At 40.3% G+C, this 19,473-nt stretch overlaps 1 protein-coding gene across 2 annotated transcripts in view; it reads right to left on the bottom strand.

Moving 5' to 3' along the window:
* fcsk (fucose kinase) overlaps window positions 1–17,944 on the bottom strand; it is a 35,165-nt gene extending 17,221 nt beyond the window's left edge. For both annotated transcript variants that reach the window (XM_062961676.1, XM_062961677.1), the window contains exons 1-10: window positions 17,811–17,944; window positions 14,720–14,826; window positions 11,968–12,119; window positions 10,030–10,080; window positions 9,233–9,358; window positions 6,054–6,126; window positions 4,415–4,512; window positions 2,737–2,817; window positions 2,504–2,623; window positions 545–722 (exon numbers count right to left, since the gene is read on the bottom strand). In XM_062961676.1, coding sequence (XP_062817746.1) covers window positions 545–722; window positions 2,504–2,623; window positions 2,737–2,817; window positions 4,415–4,512; window positions 6,054–6,126; window positions 9,233–9,358; window positions 10,030–10,080; window positions 11,968–12,119; window positions 14,720–14,798 — 958 coding nt within the window. In that variant the 5' untranslated portion in view covers window positions 14,799–14,826; window positions 17,811–17,944. The remainder of the gene's footprint in view (window positions 1–544; window positions 723–2,503; window positions 2,624–2,736; window positions 2,818–4,414; window positions 4,513–6,053; window positions 6,127–9,232; window positions 9,359–10,029; window positions 10,081–11,967; window positions 12,120–14,719; window positions 14,827–17,810) is intronic.
* Window positions 17,945–19,473: the final 1,529 nt, after the last annotated feature.

Below are 19,473 nucleotides of genomic sequence, written 5' to 3'. Positions count from 1 at the left end.
CCCTAGTTCCCATTTAATTTAAATGGGAACGGGAATTTTTTTCAAACACCCTGTATCGGTGTGTCGTAGGGGCTTGAGTCTACACTGCCATATAATCCAGTTCAAATCAGATAATCTGTATTTTATAGGCAGTGTGGAAGAGGCCTCCATTGTGGCTGAGTGGATTGCTAGGAGACAAAATGGGCAGGGCCTACCTTTCTAACTGGCAGCTAGGGAAAAAAACAGCTTTTCCTGGTCCTCTAATTTTGACTTTATTTTTATATGGTTTTTTTTTTTGGTTTGTTTAAAAGACATATTTTGGATGACTATGTCTTTTGTGGCCAAATTTGGTGTGATTTGCTTCAGTGGTTTTGTTGTTTCCTCCATAGTAAAATGCACATTACATGTTTATATATAGGGATAATAAAATAATAATAAAACTTGATTTGTATCCCGCCACCATCTCCCCGAAGGGATTTGGGGCGGCTCACAAAAAGCACTCAATAGTGCAACAATACACAAAAAACATGAGATACATAGATATATAAATCGGTAACAATGTTACCCATGATCAGGGGCATGGTGTGCAGGGTCTTCCACAGCACGGCCCGGGCGCTCCAGAGAGCTGCCTCGCTCTGGGTGTTGTCTCCACTGCCACCGGTCCGAGGACCGAGTCCATTCACGAAAGCCTCCTCGCTCACTCCGCGGGCCATGGAGAGAAGGATGTCGAAGAAGAGGGAGAGCTGGTTGGAGAGAGAAAAAGGGTGAGACAGAGAAGGTACCTAGGAGCCGCCCTAAACTTTAGATATAAGACCACGCCGAGTCTGAAATGCCTTGAAGACACACAACAACAACAACAACCCCCATGACAGGTCCCATCTCTGTGTCAATTATTTATCTGATGCACTTTATTCCGTCCCTTTAGTTGAGAATTACTTCATCATTATCCCAACCCAAGTTCTTCACTAAATGCAGCACTTTATTTATCTACCTCACCCCTTGGGTTTATAATTTCACTCCTTGCACCATGGCCCAGTTCGCTTTTGTTTAATTCCTGTTTTGTTTTCTTCTATATTTTATTATGTTATTGTTACTATTTTATTGTTTTGCCTTGCTACTGTGTATATTGGGTTTTACTTTGTTGCGTTTTTATCTGCTGAGGATGTGTGTCATATATGTATTTTATTTTGTTTTATTGTACTGCCTAGGCTTGGCCCCATGTTAGCCGCCCCGAGTCTCTTCGGGGAGATGGAGGCGGGGTACAAAAATAAAATAATAATAATAATAAAAATAATAATTATTACCAATCTTAGTTTCCACAACAAGCAATTTTTTTTCAAAATCCAATTACAGTAGAGTCTCACTTATCCAAGCTAAACGGGTGGCAGAACCTTGGATAAGCAAATATCTTGGATAATAAGGAGAGATTAAGGAAAAGCCTATTAAACATCAAATTAGGCTATGATTTGACAAATTAAGCACCAAAACATCATGTTATACAACAAAATTGACAGAAAAAGTAGTTAAAAACGCAGTAATGTTATGCTGTAATTACTGTATTTATAAATTTAGCACCAAAATATCATGATATGTTGAAAACATTGACTACAAAAATGCATTGGATAATCTAGAACCTTGGATAAGCGAGTCTTGGATAAGTGAGACTCTACTGTATTACAAGGACAGGAAGCTAGTGTGTGTGTGTGTGTGTGTATACATATATATGGGGGTTAGTGCTCATCTCCATTTCTAAGCCCAGGAGCCAGCGTTGTCCATAGACACCTCCTAAGTCATGTGGCTGGCATGACTTCATGGAGAGCCCTTACCTTCCTGCAGAAGTGGTACCTATTGATCTACTCACATTTGCATTTTTTCAAACTGCTAGGTTGTCAGAAGCTGGGGCTAATAGCGGGAGCTCACTCCGCTCCCCGGATTGGAACTGCCAACCTTTTGGTCAGCAAGTTCAGCAGCTCAGTGGTTTAATCTGCTACATCACCCGGGGCTCTTCCAACTTACAAATAAATTCAACTTAAGAACAAACCTACAGAACCTGTCTTGTTTGTAACTTGGGGGTTTCCTGTATTCTCTTTTGCACTACTAATAAGACATGCCCAGTGTGCATAGATAGATAGATAGATAGATAGATAGATAGATAGATTTGTTTATTGATTAGTGCACTGGACTACGGCTGTACTACCTTGAACAAGCCTGATCTCATCTGATCTCGGAAGCTAAGCAGGGTCAGTCCTGGTTAGTACTTGGATTAGTCCACTGACCATATTAGCAATAAAAAGAAGAAACAAAAACACAGTGTGCATAGGAATCCCACATAGAAATTGTGGGAGTTGAAGTCCAAAACACCTGGAGGGGGGGGGCGAAGTTGGGCCATGCCTGGTCTAGACACAAAGACATTCCTCCTAGTGCCAAACCATCCCTCCAGTCAAGTGGTGAAATAGGCAGCCAGGGATGAGAATGGAGGGCCTCATGTCCCTATGGGGCGGGTGCTGGTGCACGGCTGGCTCACCTGGATTGGAGGGGCCCCTGAGTCCAGGCCCAGGTAGGTGCAGGCATTGAGCGGGGGGATGACGTGGGTGGCCAGGAGCTGCTCTGCCGCTTCGGAGGAGAAGAAGACAATGCCGGACACCTGAGCGCCACCATCGAGGCCCAGAAAGAAGGAAGAAGAGAATGCATTACCAGTGGATTCCCCCATCAGCAACGCCCTTGGGGTCTGCAGACCCTTTGCGACCCCCCACTCACCAGTGGGACCTTCCCATCGGAGCCCACACACCGCTGGATCTGGTCTTCGGAGCCTTGGTAGATGATGTCTTGCACAAACCCCTGCAGAGGCAACAATGGTGAGCTGGAGCGCCTTGGGCGGTAGTCAGTCCCACTTGGGCCTCATTTGCAATCATGGGGAAACTATAGGTTGATTTATTTATTTATATATTATACTAGCTGTACTCGGCCACGCGTTGCTATGGCTTATGGGAATGCTTTGTTGGCCAGGTAGAATAGTAGTGAATAGCCTTGCAGCCTCAAAAGCCTGAATCCTGGCTGTACCCTGGTGCCATTGTGGCCGAGGCTGAGCTGCTGAACTTCTGGACCGAAAGGCCACAGGTTTGAATTGGGGCAGCGGAGAGAGCCCCCACTGTTAGCCCCAGCTTCTGCCAACCCAGAAGTTCGAAAACATGCAAATGTGAGTGCATCAATAGGTACTGCTCCGGCGGGAAGGTAACGCCGCTCCATGTAGTCATCCCACATGACCTTGGAGGTGTCTACGGACAACGCCGGCTCTTCGGCTTAGAAATGGAGATGAGCACCAACCCCCAGAGTCGGTCACAACTGAACTTAACGTCAGGGGAAAACCTTTACCTTTACTTAAAGTTAACTAACTAATAGTATTTATTTTAGTTTGTTTTTTACAAAAATATTTCAAAAAATTACAAAAAAAAATTAATTAAAAATACTTCCATAAAATTTGATTTTTTCTATAGATAATGGCTCGAATGTTTTAACTTTTTTTGTATTACCTTTCTATTCTGAGTTCAAAAAATAGTTTCATAATTTCAATGTTTCTAATTTACACCTTTCTTTACTATATTTTATGAAAAAGGTAGAAACATTAACACATATATCTTTCTGTTTAATTGCTATTAAAATTTAAAATTAATTTCCATGGGGCGCTGAGTAATATTTTTTCCTGGAAAGGGGGCAGTAGGCCAAATAAGTTTGGGAACCACTGGTCTAGGTGTTTATTTATTTATTTATTTATTTATTTTATTTACAGCATTTATATTCCGTTTATTTATTTATTTATTTATTTATTTATTTTATTTATTTACAGCATTTATATTCCGCCCTTCTTTCTCACCCTGAAGGGGACTCAGGGCGGATCACATTACACATATAGGCAAACATTCAATGCCTTTTAACATAGAACAAAGACAAGACAAACATAGGCTCCGAGCGGGCCTCGAACTCATGACCTCCTGGTCCGAGTGATTCATTGCAGTTAATTGCAGCTGGCTTGCTCTCCCGCCTGCGCCACAGCCCGGGCCTAATTTCGCATGGGATTCATCTCAGTTACAGATCAGCCGGTGCCTTTGCAATGCGTACTTGGCATCCTTTTCTTCCCAAAACCCGTTGTTAACTAAACAAGCCTGGACTTCAACTCCCACAATTCCTAAGAGTCTTCTGGCTGTTAGGAAGTGTGGGAGTTGAAGTCCAAAACAACTCTGGAATTGTCCAGACATCCACGAACATTGTTATTATTGTTATCATGATTATGTTTTTATGCTCTGCTTTCTCTCTCCCACAGGAGACTCAAAGAGGCTTGAGATAAAAGCATCAGTATACAAGCTGGCAAGAAATGTGTGGGTGGGCTTTCCCAAGGCAGCAGAGGTGAGAAGGGCAAGAGGGCGAGCGTCTGCTTTACCTGCCCGTCCGCCAGGTAGACACCGTGCTGCTTGGCGTAGGAGAAGCTGCCGGGCATCGCAACAACCCTGGCACCTGTGAAGCCGTGCCAGTCAATCTCTGCGAAAGGAAAAAGAAGGCGTTCCATATTCAAGGCTTGACCCCATGCAGGTAGATTGCCCTGCTGCCTCCCCCATGATCACTCCCTCCTCCACTATATGTGTTTGTATATCTGTGAATATATGAGTACAGTATATGTGTGTGCGTACATGTGTGTGTGTGTGTGTATGGATATATATGTAAGTGTATGTGTAATAATAATAATAATAATAATAATAATAATAATAATAACTGAACTGGTGGGATCACAAACCTGCAAAAGTATTGGAAAATGAGCACGCAAAGATACTGTGGGACTTCCGAATCCAGACTGACAAAGTTCTGGAACACAACACACCAGACATCACAGTTGTGGAAAAGAAAAAGGTTTGGATTATTGATGTCGCCATCCCAGGTGACAGTCGCATTGACGAAAAACAACAGGAAAAACTCAGCCGCTATCAGGACCTCAAGATTGAACTGCAAAGACTATGGCAGAAACCAGAGCAGGTGGTCCCAGTAGTTATTATTATTATTATTATTATTATTATTATTATTAAACTTTATTTATACCCCGCTAGCATCTCCCGAAGGACTCGATGCGGCTTACAAAGGCCAAGGCCTCAACACACAATATAACAATACAAAACAAAGGCAAATTAAAAGAATGGGCACATTGGGTGCCATGCCAAAAGATCTCAGCCGGCATTTGTAAACAATAGATATTGACAAAATCATAATCTGCCAGCTGCAAAAGGCCACCCTGCTGGGATCTGCGCGCATCATCCAAAAATACATCACACAGTCCTAGACACTTGGGAAGTGTTCAACTTGTGATTTTGTGATATGAAATCCAGCATATCTATCTTGTTTGCTGTGTCATAATAAAATAATAATTATTATCATTATATTTATTTCTACCCTGCTTTATCTCTCCAGCATGTTTTATAATATAATATAATAATAAAACTTTATTTATACCCCGCCACCATCTCCCCAATGGGGACTCGGGGCGGCTTACATGGGGCCATGCCCAAGACAATACAGTAAACCATAACATAATACAATTAAATAATACATTACATAAAATAAACAGTACAACATAAGATCAAAACAGCAATATAACACGAGCGGGCCGCATGAATACTACATTTAAAAGCTAGATTAAAAATTAAAACTCTGGGTGAGAAAGGGATCAGAATAAAACCTCGAGGGACGGGACATCAGATAGTGAACCAGTCTAGAGGATAAATATCGGGGGGGAGTAGCATAGAACATTTACTCTCCGAAAGCACACCGGAAGAGCCATGTTTTTAAATCTTTCCTGAAGGTTTTATGTGTATATCTGTACATGTGTCTGTATATCTGTGTATGTGTTTGTATATGATCTGCTTCCTGTCCCACTAAGACGTTGATGCTCCCTCTTGATGGCCTGATTGTCAATAAAGGGGCCGCAAACAGGGACAGATTAAAATCCAGGTTAAACCCTGATTAAGCCCTATCAAGGCTGGTTCCAGATCTTCCTCCTTGGCTGTTTGTCCCACTTCCCTAGGCAGACTTACTGGGCACCGAAGGCACCGTGAGCAGCATGTCGGTGCTGCAAACCCAGACGCCGGGTGGGGAGCCCTTGCAGATCTGGGAAAAGAGAGAGAGAAAGAGAGAGATTATTGGAGGCCAGGATTAAAGAAAAACTATATGCCTGGCTACCCGGTGGCTATCGGTTTACCCTCTGATGTACTTCTGTTCTTAAACAAAATACTCTTGAGACTGGATAAAGTTAACCAAAATAAATTTACTGAAACAAAGGCAAAGTTAACTTCAGTCAGGATTCTTGAAAGGCGAATCAAAATAGTATTATTACAGAGACGAAGTTTGTTGATTGAACTTAGTTACATTGGAAATAAACACTTGACTATTATTTGTATAATGAGGTAAAATACTTGACTATAATTGTGGTAAGTCACTTGGTTATTAATACAATACAGAATTAAGATGGCAAAGCACAAAACTATAATGAAGTACACTATACTATAACGGTTGAGGTAAAATACTCCAAACTATAATGATATGGTGCTATTTTGGTGTCATGTCAAATTATAATGGTAAAATACTAAACTATAATGGTAAATACTCAAGGCTTTTATCACTATAATAGCTGTGCCCGGCCACGCGTTGCTGTGGCAAAGTGGTGGTGGTATTGGTTAAAAATTGTTGTGTAATTTTTATTTGACGTTATTTGCATTTTTATTAATTTTATTGTAAGTTATATTTTTATTTATTATATTTTATTATTTTCTTGTATTATTTTTAGTTATTTTCTGTTTTATAGCATTTTATTGTATTAATTTTTTAGTGTTTTTATTATTTTTGATTGGGTTGCTAGGAGACCAAGTTGGAGGAGCTTAGCCTTCTAACTGGCAGCAATTGGATAAAAGCAATTATTCCTCTCTCTCTAATTAGGACTTTATTTTTCTTTTCTTTTTGTTGTATCAACCTAGAGGTGTGGATGATGGGTTGTGTTGTCAAATTTCGAGGTTGGGGGGCCTGTAGTTTTGTTGTTTTGTGGGTCGCCGTGATGCCATCACTCTTTTATATATATAGATAGTAAAGTACAAGCTATGATGGCATATACAAGCTATGGTATGTACTAGTTATGCTGATGGTAAGTACTCTGAGCTATAAGGTATGTACTCTAGGCTTTGATATCTATATGGTATATATATGGTTATATTGGCTATAAAGTAAGTACGTGCATTCTCTGTGCAAGTCATTGCATGCAGAAGTCTGACTGCATGCATGGGCAAACTTCGGCCCTCCAGGTCTTCTGGACTTCGACCTCCACAATTCCTAACAGCCTACCAGCTGTGGTCCATACCTGTTGTATACCTACACAAACCAGCTCAGCGACCCTTTCCAAAGGGAGCAAAAGGCTCAGGACAAGAAGGGTCTTCCTCTTGGATGAACTATAGATGACTTTGAACCTCGACCAAGATGCCCTGGTCACCAAATGTATTTGTAATGTCCCTTTTCCAACAGTTTGTCAAGTTTTGCAAAGACACTGTGATGTGTGTGTTAACTGGAAAATTAAGTGCATGAATAATAATAATAATAATAATAATAATAATAATTTTATTTTTATACCCCGCCTCCATCTCCCCAGGGGGACTCAGGGCGGCTTACAAATACAAAACAGACACACAATACGTCATATCCCAAAAAAAGGGCAAATATAAATTAAAAAGACATAAAATAAAATCACAACCATTAATAGAACACAAGTTAAAACACAATAATGAAATCATAAAATGAACTGGGCAAAAGTGTGCTAAGTGAGACTTGTAAACATGGAGGAAGTTAAAGTGCTATAAGATCATGGGGGAGAACCTTAAAATGGGGGTGAACCCTAAAGCTATATCAAAAAAAAATTAACCATGCGGGTGCAACCGATCAAAAGTAACTGCTAGTGCAAGAGTTTAATATACACATTGGCGGTACTTATTCAAAAGCCTGTGTAAAGAGCCAGGTTTTCAGGCTCTTCCTAAACAATTCCTGAAACCAATTGGCTGAGCCTGCAAAGACCTGGGAATTTGATTTTATACTTTTTCTGTTCTGCTGCTAGAGAACTGGCTTGAACAGGTTTCGTTCAGTGTGAGTGTGTGTCTGCTCACACTGACAAGATGGCTGTGTACTCAAAGAGGCCTTGCTATTTCTGATGCCTTGTTTGCTGCTGGGAAAGGAGGATGAAGAACGAGGACTGTATTCTTCACTGAAACAGATTTATGGACTGAGAAAAGACTGCTTATGACTACTGATTTCTGTAAGCAATCATAGGGATTTTTGTAAATACCATTGTTCTGTTGATCTATTTGAATCAGTAAAGTTCCTGAGTTATTCGTTCTGCAAAGCTGAGTGGTGGGTCATTGTGACGGCGCGAGTGGCGCCATCTATATGTGGATCTGTAAGTTGCAAGATTTGAATTGTGTCATTCCTGATTTTGCCTTTACCCTGTAAATGTAGTTGGATTAGTTATTTATATCTGTCAATCAATGTTGTCTGTACCTGTTATATTGCTCACTCAGCTAAATTGTTTGGCTCCACCTCTTCCTGGAGTAGGACTGTGTTTCTTCCTTTCATTCCACCAGCAAGCTCTCTATCGGATGGATGTGAGAGAGAGACTTGGCACTAAAAGCCCTTGAAAAGTTACCTCTCAGCATCAATTCTGAGGTTCTTACCCTTGGGACTCACACTTCATGTTCAGGGCCAACCTGAACAACGTTGAGGAGTCTCAAGCGCCTTCACATCAGTCCTTTGGCAACAGAGGAAGACTCTGTCTTCAGATATAGGTCATTGGACTGAGGCTGAGTTTGCTCCGGCATTCACAGCCAGAGAAAGAGGGATCTGGAAAAGCTCCACGGACTTAAACAATCAATGACTGTAATGTATATTTTCTTTTACCCCCTTTGTGAACAATAAACCCAGTTTTTGAGTTATCTACAGTGTTTTGGTCCTTGGGAGTTCCAGTTTCCCTAAAGGAGGGCAAGAAGCAATCCCCTGGGGAAAGATGTCATGTCCATGCCTCTTTCACTAAGAGTACAGCCCCAGGCACGACGGCACAGTCACTGATCTGCAGGCTGACTCTGGGCTCACAGGAACACGTAAGAGCTTCCATTTATCATCTACAATCCACAACACAGTTGACTCAGCAAAGATCAGCCTGGAACTGGGATCCTACCCCACTCACCTGGCATGTCAAGGTGGCCAGGAGGTTGTCCAGGTTGCAGGTGAGGGCCTCCACCGGGGCAGAAGGGTCCTCCAAAGGCAGGCAGGTAAAGGCCCGGCTGCAGTCGTCGAAGGAAAAGTCCCGACCCTGGCAATGTAGTGGGAAAGGCAAGGTATGGAGATCATATAGGGCAGTGGTTCTCAACCTGTGGGTCACCAGGTGTGTTTGGCCCACAACTCCCAGAAATCCCAGCCAGTTTACTAGCTGTTAGGATTTCTGGGAGTTGAAGACCAAAACATCTGGGGACCCACAGGTTGAGAACCACTGATATAGGAGGAAGTTATTGTCTTTATGAGTTGTATGATAACACTATGTAACAATATTAGGCCCGGGCTGTGGCGCAGGCTGGAGAGCAGCCAGCAGCCAGCTGCAACCAGCTGCAATGAATCACTCTGACCAGGAGGTCATGAGTTCGAGGCCCGCTCAGAGCCTATGTTTGTCTGTCTTTGTTCTATGTTAAAAGGCATTGAATGTTTGCCTATATGTGTAATGTGATCTGCCCTGAGTCCCCTTCGGGGTGAGAAAGAAGGGCGGAATATAAATGCTGTAAATAATTAAATTAAATAATAAAATATTTGAAAAAAATGTCCTGTTCCTGGTTTGCTGTTTAATTGTACCAGCCTTACTTTGAATGTAGTTTTTCTAGTCCAGAAACTTTATTTTTGTGGCACAAACTGTGTTGAATGTGTTGAGACTTGATGATAAATAAGAGTGGCAGCCCCCTCCCAAGACCCCCAAACAAGCCCCAGCTCACTCACCATGTGCAGGATGAGGATCCAAGCGTTTTGCAAGACATCGGAGGTGACCACCTGGAAGGAAGCAGAACAGAGAAGGAGGAACAAGGATGAGAGTCCGCCATGAACATTGTGCAGTCCCACAATGTCCAAAGGGCTCCCATCCCTGCCTCCGGACAAGAGACACAAGCCCTTTCCTGGACTTGACACACAGCAACCAAGAACATCGGTGTTAAATGACGTCAGAAATAACCATCAAAATAGGGCAAATTCAGGTACTCCCTGAGTTACAAATGACTCCTGGTTAAGAATGGGGCTGAGACTGAATGGCCTTTGGGGTTCCCTTCCAAATCTATTTATTATTATTTATTAGCAACATTTATATCCTGCCCTTCTCACCCCGAAAGTGACTCAGGGTGGCTTACAAGTTATATGTACATACAATATATTATATTATGAGTATAGCACAATATGAGCATTATTTATTACTATATTGTACTATACTACTCTACTACAATATTATTAGTAATATTACATGTAATATAAATATAGAATTATAATAGTGTATTATTATTATATTGTATTACATTATAATATTATTATCAATATTATATGTATATACAATATACAGTAGAGTCTCACTTATCCAAGCCTCGCTTATCCAAACTTCTGGATTATCCAAGCCATTTTTGTCGTCAATGTTTTCAATAGATCATGATATTTTGGTGCTAAATTCATAAATACAGTAATTACAACATAACATAACTGCTTATTGAACTACTTTTTCTGTAAAATTTGTTGTATAACATGATGTTTTGGTGCTTAATTTGTAAAATCATAACCTAATTTGATGTTTAATAGGCTTTTCCTTAATCCATCCTTAATATCCAAGATATTCGCTTATCCAAGCTTCTGCCGGCCCGTTTAGCTTGGATAAGTGAGACTCTACTGTATTAGCATAGCATAATATAAGCATTAAATATTACTATATTGTACTATACCACTATATTGCGATATTATTAGTAATGTTGCATGTAATATATAATATACAATTATAATAGTGTATTATTATTATATTGTATTACATTAGAATATTATTATCAGTATTATATGTATATACAATATATTATATTATTAGCATTGCACAATATAAGCATTATATATTACTATATTGTACTATACCACTGTATTATATTATTAGTAATATTACATGTAATATAAATATATAATTATAATAGTGTATTATTATTATTATTATGCATTACATTATAATATTATTATCAATATTATATGCATGTGCAATATATTATATGATTAGTATAGCATAATATGAGTATTATATATTATTATATAGTATCTATGATACTATACCTATCATATATATCTCTATCTCTATATATCTGTATCTATACAGCCTGCGTATGTTTGTGCACACAGAACTCGAAAAGTAGTTGGTCAAATAATGTGAAATTTTGACACAACGTGGCATGCCAATACGCACGTGTTTTAATTATGAGTTTGGGAGAGGGAGAACCACGGATGATGAGATATATAGTATTTCCAATCACTTCACTTCCCACAGACCCTGCGATTTGAACTAATGAAAGATCAGAACCAAACCTCGCACATAGACACACATGCCCATGGTGCAGTTAGGGGAGGCCAAACCACGGATGATGGGATTTGAAGTACCTTCACACAAATCAGATCACTGCAACCCACACGAATAACGGACCTGGACCATATTTGGCACACAGACACCCCATTACCCACTTCATGTCCTGATGTCAATAGGAGGAGGATGGATCACGTATGATGGGATTTGCAGTACCTTTGGGGGTCCCTTCAAAATCTAAGAATAAAGGTATAGAACCACTCTTGTCCATAACTTCATGTTATAAATATAAAGGAGCCTGATAACAACAACAATGCTAATGAAGTGTGGGTGGTGTGCCATCTCACCGTGTGCCCAGCTCGTGCGCTCAGATGTTCAGCTGCCACAAGTAGGGCATTGAGGGTGGCCCCTCCGCTGCCCACCTGGACTTTGGGATCTTCAACGGTCAGCAGAATGGGGTTCTGGCCCAGGAAGCCTCTGGCGCGGCGCACCTCCAGTTCTGTAGGCATTGTATTGTTATGGTCACAGACAAGGAGTAAAGAACAACATTAAAATCAGAGTTAATATTAAACCCAGAAATGCAAAACATGAAAATCAGAAAGTCCAGGATATAGAACAGGCATGGGCCAACTTCGGCCCTCCCTCCAGGTGTTTTGGACTTCCACTATTCCTAACAGCCAGTAGGACCAAAGTTGGCCCAGGCCTGATACAGAACCAGTTTCATCTATGACACTTAATTAGAAACTATGGATATAGATATTAAAGTGAGATGGTTAAAATATTACACTATGTAACAATTTTTTGTTCCTGGGTTATCAATGTCATTTCCTATGTATGGGAAAGACATCCTGCTATAGCACATTATATTATACTAGCTTTGCCCGGCCACGCGTTGCTGTGGCTTATGCTTTCAGAGTGTTGCTCTTTATTTACTGTCCTGATTTTAGAGATTATATTGTTCTGTATTATTATATCACAGTAATTATTACATATTATATTTATAATCTTATATTATCTGCTTAGAACTGGATTATATGAGGCCCCTTCTACACAGCTGTATAAAATGCACACTGAAGTGGATTATATGGCAGTGTGGAGTCCAGATAATCCAGTTCAAAGCAGATAATATAAAATTATAAATGGGTTATATAGCTGTGTGGAAGGGCCTTGAGTCTACACTGCCATATACTGTAATCCAGTTAAAATCAGATAATCTGTATTTTATAGGCAGTGTGGAAGAGGCCTAAGTGAGGCCTAAGTCTGTCTGTCCCCTGGGCTGAGTGAGTTGCTAGGAGACCAAATGGGCGGAGCTTAGCCTTCTAACTGGCAGCAACTGGATAAAAATAATTATTCCTCTCCCTCTAATTAGGACTTTATTTTTCTTTTCTTTCTGTTGTATGAACGTAGAGGCATGGATGAGGGGTTGTGCTGCCAAGTTTAGTGTTTCTGGGATGTGTAGTTTTGTTGTTTTGTCCTAGGCCAAAATTTCATTACCCTTTTATATATATAGATTACTATTATTATATTATATTATATTATTATGATATAATGATAATATATTTCACTGTGTAACCCGATTTTTGTTCCTGGGTTATAAATGTTATTTCCTAATTGGTTCTATCATTAAAAACATGGAGAAAGTTTATTAAACTGCACAAACTTTGTTTTTCCGGGAGGGGCATCCTGCAGCATATTTTATTATATTATTGTACTATATTATGATATATTATATTATATTTATATTATATTATACTATTTTTAAGCCTGGCAGTTTCTACTTCCTCCAAACTCAATCATGGTAAGGAATGCCTGCAAACCTACCCTGAAGCAATGCTGATGGCAGCATATTAAATCCCTGTCTTTGTTCTGTTTACATAAGATTGCAACTTAAGACCAAAACTATAGAACCCCTCTTGTTTGTAACTCTACTAACATGGACCTTTGGCATGTGATGACTGTTGCCCTTTGGGCATGTTCCGCCTTATCGCTCATGAGTGGGAAAGGCAATCGATTGTGGTATTAATCATAATAATAAATGAGGAAACTGCTTCCAAATGCCAACGTGTCCAGGCTCACCTTTCTGGAAGGCGGAAGTTCCTGAGACAGATTTAGATCAAATATTACAATGGAAAACTAAGAAAGGGAAAGGAATTAAGGGGTGCATATATAACTAATTAATAGATAACCAGTATCATTTGAAGCCCACCCTGTTAGAAGTATGGAAAGAGGAAATAAACTGTAATCAGAAGGACTTAGAACAGTGGATAAATTCAATAAAAATGTAGACATTTAAAGATCAAAGAAATAAAACGGAAAATATTGACAAAATGATATAGGACCCCCCCAGCAGTCAGCACACATTACCAAAGGGAAAAATTAACATTTCCCGACATGAAGTTTAGTCGTGTCCAATTCTGGGGGTTGTTGCTCATCTCCATTTCTAAGGCGAAGAGCCGGCGTTGTCAGTAGACACCTCCTAGGACATGTGGCCAGCATGACTACATGGAACACCGTTACCTTCCTGCAGAAACGGTACCTATTGATCTACTCACATTTTCATGTTTTCGAACTGCTAGGTTGGCAAAAGCTGGGGCTAATAGCAGGAGCTCACTCCACTCCCAGATTCAAATCTCCAACCTTTCAGTCCACAAGTTCTGCAGCTCAGGAGTTTAATCTGCTGTACCACCGGGGGCTCCACACATTACCAAAAGGACATCTAAATTCTGTTGGCATGAATGTGGAGAAACTGGAATATTTATTCCTATGTGCTGGGACTGTGTCAAGGTACAAGCATTCTATAGGGAAAATAAAGGGGGAAATAGAGGAATTATTAGAGCAAAAAATGGGGTGGAATAAGAAACAGTTTTTCACCTTGAAACTGGAAAGGAAAAGCGGCAATAAAGATTGGGCCGACACGCCTAAATATACATTCGCTGTGACCCAAGCTACATATTAAATTTGTGATCTCTTTTTTGTGAAATTGTTAAGATATATATACACTATACGTCACCTATATTATCTTCTAAACTCCTTCAGGAGGAAAAGTGGCTATGTTTACTTGTTTGACCCAAACAAAGAAACTATATATATTACAAAAACCTTTCTGGAAGGCGGAGGCACTGTCCTTGTGCTGGCAGGTGAGGGCCACCACTGTCCAGTCGACCCCTTCGGCCGCCATCTGTTCATCTGTCCATCTGTGCCTGGGCCTGGAAAGAAGGAAGGAAAAGCAGGCAACCATGCTGAGAAAGGGACACACAATCCCCCAGCCATTTGGGTGTCCTTCTTTTCAAGTTTGCAGATGGGACGAAATTAGGAGGGAGAGCTAATACTCCAGAGGACAGGATCCAGATGCAAAATGACCTCAACAGATTAAGAAGCTGATTGGCCAAAACTAACACAATGAGTATCAACAAATGTAAGATATGACACTAAAGCAGAAACTGTTGTGACTCAGCTGGAACCTCAGATCGACTCTGATGAGGATGATGGGATTCAGGTTCACAGTCAGGTTCAAAATGTCCCTGTTGTAGAAGATGAGGAACAGGGAGTGCTAGTTCATTTTCCCACAGCAAGGAACAATGTTGATGGTACTGAAACTAGCCAGGTACAAATGGACTTGGAAAAGGAGGACAGTTCTCAGTCTAATAATGAGGCTCTGAAATGGCAGACAAAGGTTTGAGGTAATGAGACAAAGAGAGTTCCGGTTGCTGTAGAAAAAGACGTTTATTCTCAGTGGCCAGAGAGAAATAAGCAATAAGAAGGACCTTCTCCTGTAATCAGGAAAGCGAAGGTACAGAACAAAGAAACACAGGTTCTTTTATACCATTTCCCCTCCATCTACATACGTCATATAGGCATTATCCATCACCAATTAGAGTCAAAAAAAGTCTTACTTTGAACTTTACTAAAAGCTACTTTTGCATTTTCCTAAAATATAGGCTACTTTCAAGACCTCTGACCCTCCATTAGGCCTTATCTAAGGAATTCCTATCTAGGTTTTCAGGGGTTCCCATTAATTGAGGATTTCCCCCTTATCCTAGCTTTTAGGGAGCCATTAGCACTCCTACATGGTGCCAGGTCTTATCTTGACATCCCAAAAGCCTTAATTTGTCTTTTGTCCATTAGCATGGAGCTTTATCTATTCTTGTTGACACTTGACATATGTCTCTGGCACTTAGGGTGAACTTTGGTCTCTGCTTATGAGGAGACGGTTATTCGCTAGGCAGAGTGTATTTTTGGGGCTATATGCACACAATCTGCTGGTGATTACATATTTTCCTATTCCTATTTCTAATATGATTACATTCAATATATAGTTTCCAATACAAGTATTATATTTTCCCAATACACCTTCATCAGCTCAGCAAACTAATGAGCAGTCTGACCTTGTTGAAACAGGTTCCCTAGATCGAGCTGACAGTTTGGAATTCAGGGTTCGGAGGAGTGTGAGAATCGCAAACAAGAGGGAGGTTAGAGGCCAGAGAAATGCTTTCATGATTTGCAAAGGGTATTAAACCAATGTCTTTGGAGACAAACCTTTGTCAAAGCAACTTTCGTTCAATCAAGAAGCAAGCTCTCGTTTTCCTGGATTATCTTGCAGACTATATGTTCATGATCCTGGGACTTTGTCATGCTCTAATGGGACTTTTGTTTATGCCTTGTGATTTCTTGGATTATTCTCTAAGGCTTTATTTTGTAATGAACTTTTGGAACTTTACTTTTGCTTTTAAAGAACTTTTTTATCTTCTATTTTCTAATAAACTAAAAGACTTTAACCTGTGTGCAGTTTGGGGTATATAGCAAGGTGAAGCTAACCTGTGGTGCGACAGAAACAAATGAAATCAGAAAGAAAACAGAGTCTAGATCAGGCATGGGCAAATTTGGGCCCTCCAGGTTTTTTTGGACCAAGTTCCACTGGCTGTAAGGAATTGTGGGAGTTGGAGTCCAAAACACCTGGATGGCCAAAATTTGCCCATGCCTGGTCTAGAGAAGGAAAGTCAAGGTGCATCTCTATTCTGCTTTGGTCAGACCTCTTCACCTGGAATAAGACTGTGTCCCATTCTGGGCAAAGCAATTCAAGAGAGATATTGACTCTAAGCTGGAAGGAGTCCAAAGGAAGAAGGTGTTGCACTTTTTCACCCAGCGCCACACCAGAGTCCAGTAGTACTAACTACAACAGTTTATTACGAAAAGCAAGGAAAAAATGTCATTTTCCAAAAGGGCAGTAGAAAAGGAGCTATAAAATCGCAGTAGTTCATAAATGGCAATGTACATGAAGTCAAGATCACAGGCATACATCCAGAAGCATGAAAGCAGGAACTTTTTCCAAGGAAAAACAGCTCAAAAAACAGTTTCATCTGTTGAGTTGAAAAGTTTAAGTAAAGGTAAAGGTTTCCCCTGACATTAAGTCCAGTCATGTCTGACTCTGGGGGTTAGTGCTCATCTCCATTTCTAAGCCGAAGAGCCGGCGTTGTCTGTAGACACCTCCAAGGTCATGTGGCCATAGGCATGACTGCATGGAGCGCCGTTACCTTCCCGCCGGAGCAGTACCTATTGATCTACTCACATTGGCATGTTTTCGAACTGCTAGGTTGGCAGGAGCTGGAGCTAACAGTGGGTGCTCAAGCCACTCCGGGGATTTGAACCTGGGACCTTTCGGTCTGTAAGTTCAGCAGCTCAGCGCTTTAACGCACTTCACCATCGAAAAGTTTAGATACCGCTTTATGCGGGGAGGCTAATAAAAACTGCCAGCAGTGTGCGGAAAGGAATGAAGAAGTACTACCATCAAGGACTCGGTGTCACAAGTTCCCCCTGTGGCCGGAATCAAGCACACCCTCATGAAGCCGGAAGCTGGAAAATGTTAAATTGCCTCTGTGTCTGTCTATATGTTTGTATGTCTAATAATGGCATTGAATGTTTGCCATGTATATGTGCATTGTGATCCGCCCTGAGTCCCTTTCGGGGTGAGAAGGGCGGAATATAAATACCGTAAATAAATAAAATTCTTTCAGGAACATAGGCAAACACAGGGAACTTGAATCATGAACTTGTGAGCTGAGACAGGAACCTGAACCTTTTAGCAATGTCTGCTCTAAAAGACACCAAGGAAACACTGCGCTATAATCCAGATTAATTCAGATTAATTCCAAAACAGGAACCCACCCACGCCCCCACTTTGGTAAAGCGTTACCTCCTTGCTGAGCTTTGGAGCCACTTCCGCCTGTGCTGGCCCTTTAAGGCCGCAGCGCCCGGGTTATTCCGCTTTGCATGCCGGGAAATGCAGTCCCTGGCCTTCTTGAGTAAAGCGGAGTAAGCAAGTGGGAGGAGCCACCGGCACTCGGCTTCCCAGGAGGCACTGCGCTGCGGACCAGAGAGAAACGCTTACCTTTGCTCATTAGTATATGGAGATGAGGATATTTCTTTTTTAAAGGGACAGGTCGCCTTTTGTTGCTTTCCCACGTGGCTTGGCTTTCTTTGGGCTGCAATGGGGCTCAGGAGAAAGAAGTGAGGGAATCTGTCACTGGATGCAGTTTGTAAACAGTGTTCATAGGATCATACAGAGTGGGAAGGGATCTCTAAAGGCCATGTAATCCAACCCCATTCTTTCTGCCAGGCAGGAGGACACAATCAAAGCCTTCCTGACAGATGGCCATCTAGCCACTGCTTTATAATAATAATAATTGCATAGAATCATAGATTTGGAAGAGATGCCCAAATTTGAATACTAGTGGAGTTGGGGTGGAATTAATTTTGTCATTTGGGAGTTGTAGTTTATTTATTACATTTATATCCTGCTCTTCTCACCCCGGAGGGGACTCAGAGTGGCTTACAAATCAAATGTACATACAATATATTATTAGCATGGCACAATATAAGCATTAAATTACTATATTGTACTATATCATTATATGGCAATATTATTAGTAATATTACATTTAATATATAATATATAATTAATATTATATTATTATCAATATTATAAGTATATACAATATATATACTTATATATTGTAAGTACATATTATACAATATAATAATAATAATAATAATAATAATAATAATAATAATAAAAATTTTATTTATATACCGCCCTATCTCCCGGATGGGACTCAGGGCGGTTTACAGTCATAAAAGCAACACAAACATTACATAACAACATAATACACATTATTAAACAAAGTAAAATAATACAATTCTAACAATAAATCACACTTACATGACCAGATCAAGGGGACGGGAACCATAAACCCATATATTAAAATGTATCATTTTAGGCTAGGGAAATCTTGTGCAATATATTCAGGCTCAGAAATCGGCAGTAGTCCAATATAATTACTCAAAAACCTGCCGATATATACTTGTATATAAATTACAATCTGCCAACTGCAAAAGGCCACCCTACTGGGATCTGCACGCATCATCCGAAAATACATCACACAGTCCTAGACACTTGGGAAGTGTTCGATTTGTGATTTTGTGATACGAAATCCAGCATATCTATCTTGTTTGCTGTGTCATAATAAAATAATAATAATAATGATTTATTTATATTCCATCCTATCTCCCCGAGGGGACTCAGGGCGAATTCCAACAAACAAAAAAGCAAACATTCAATGCCTTAATAAAGCAATAAATACAACCATAATAACGCAAAATAACCTAAACTTATAAGAGCACATTGTAACATGACGACTAAAATTAAATAATAACATAGCCTATCAAGTAAATTATACCTAACATAGAACATGAAACATCAACATAAATTTACAGGAGCCACCAAAGGTTCATTACAATATGTAAGCAGTTAGAAAACATGCAAATGTGAGTAGATTGATAGGTACTGCTCTGGCGGG

This window comes from Anolis carolinensis, unplaced genomic scaffold (genome assembly GCF_035594765.1).
Source record: "Anolis carolinensis isolate JA03-04 unplaced genomic scaffold, rAnoCar3.1.pri scaffold_9, whole genome shotgun sequence".
Lineage (NCBI taxonomy): Eukaryota > Metazoa > Chordata > Lepidosauria > Squamata > Dactyloidae > Anolis > Anolis carolinensis.
Note: the sequence above shows the minus strand (reverse complement) of the source record. Positions and strands in the feature narration are given on the sequence as shown.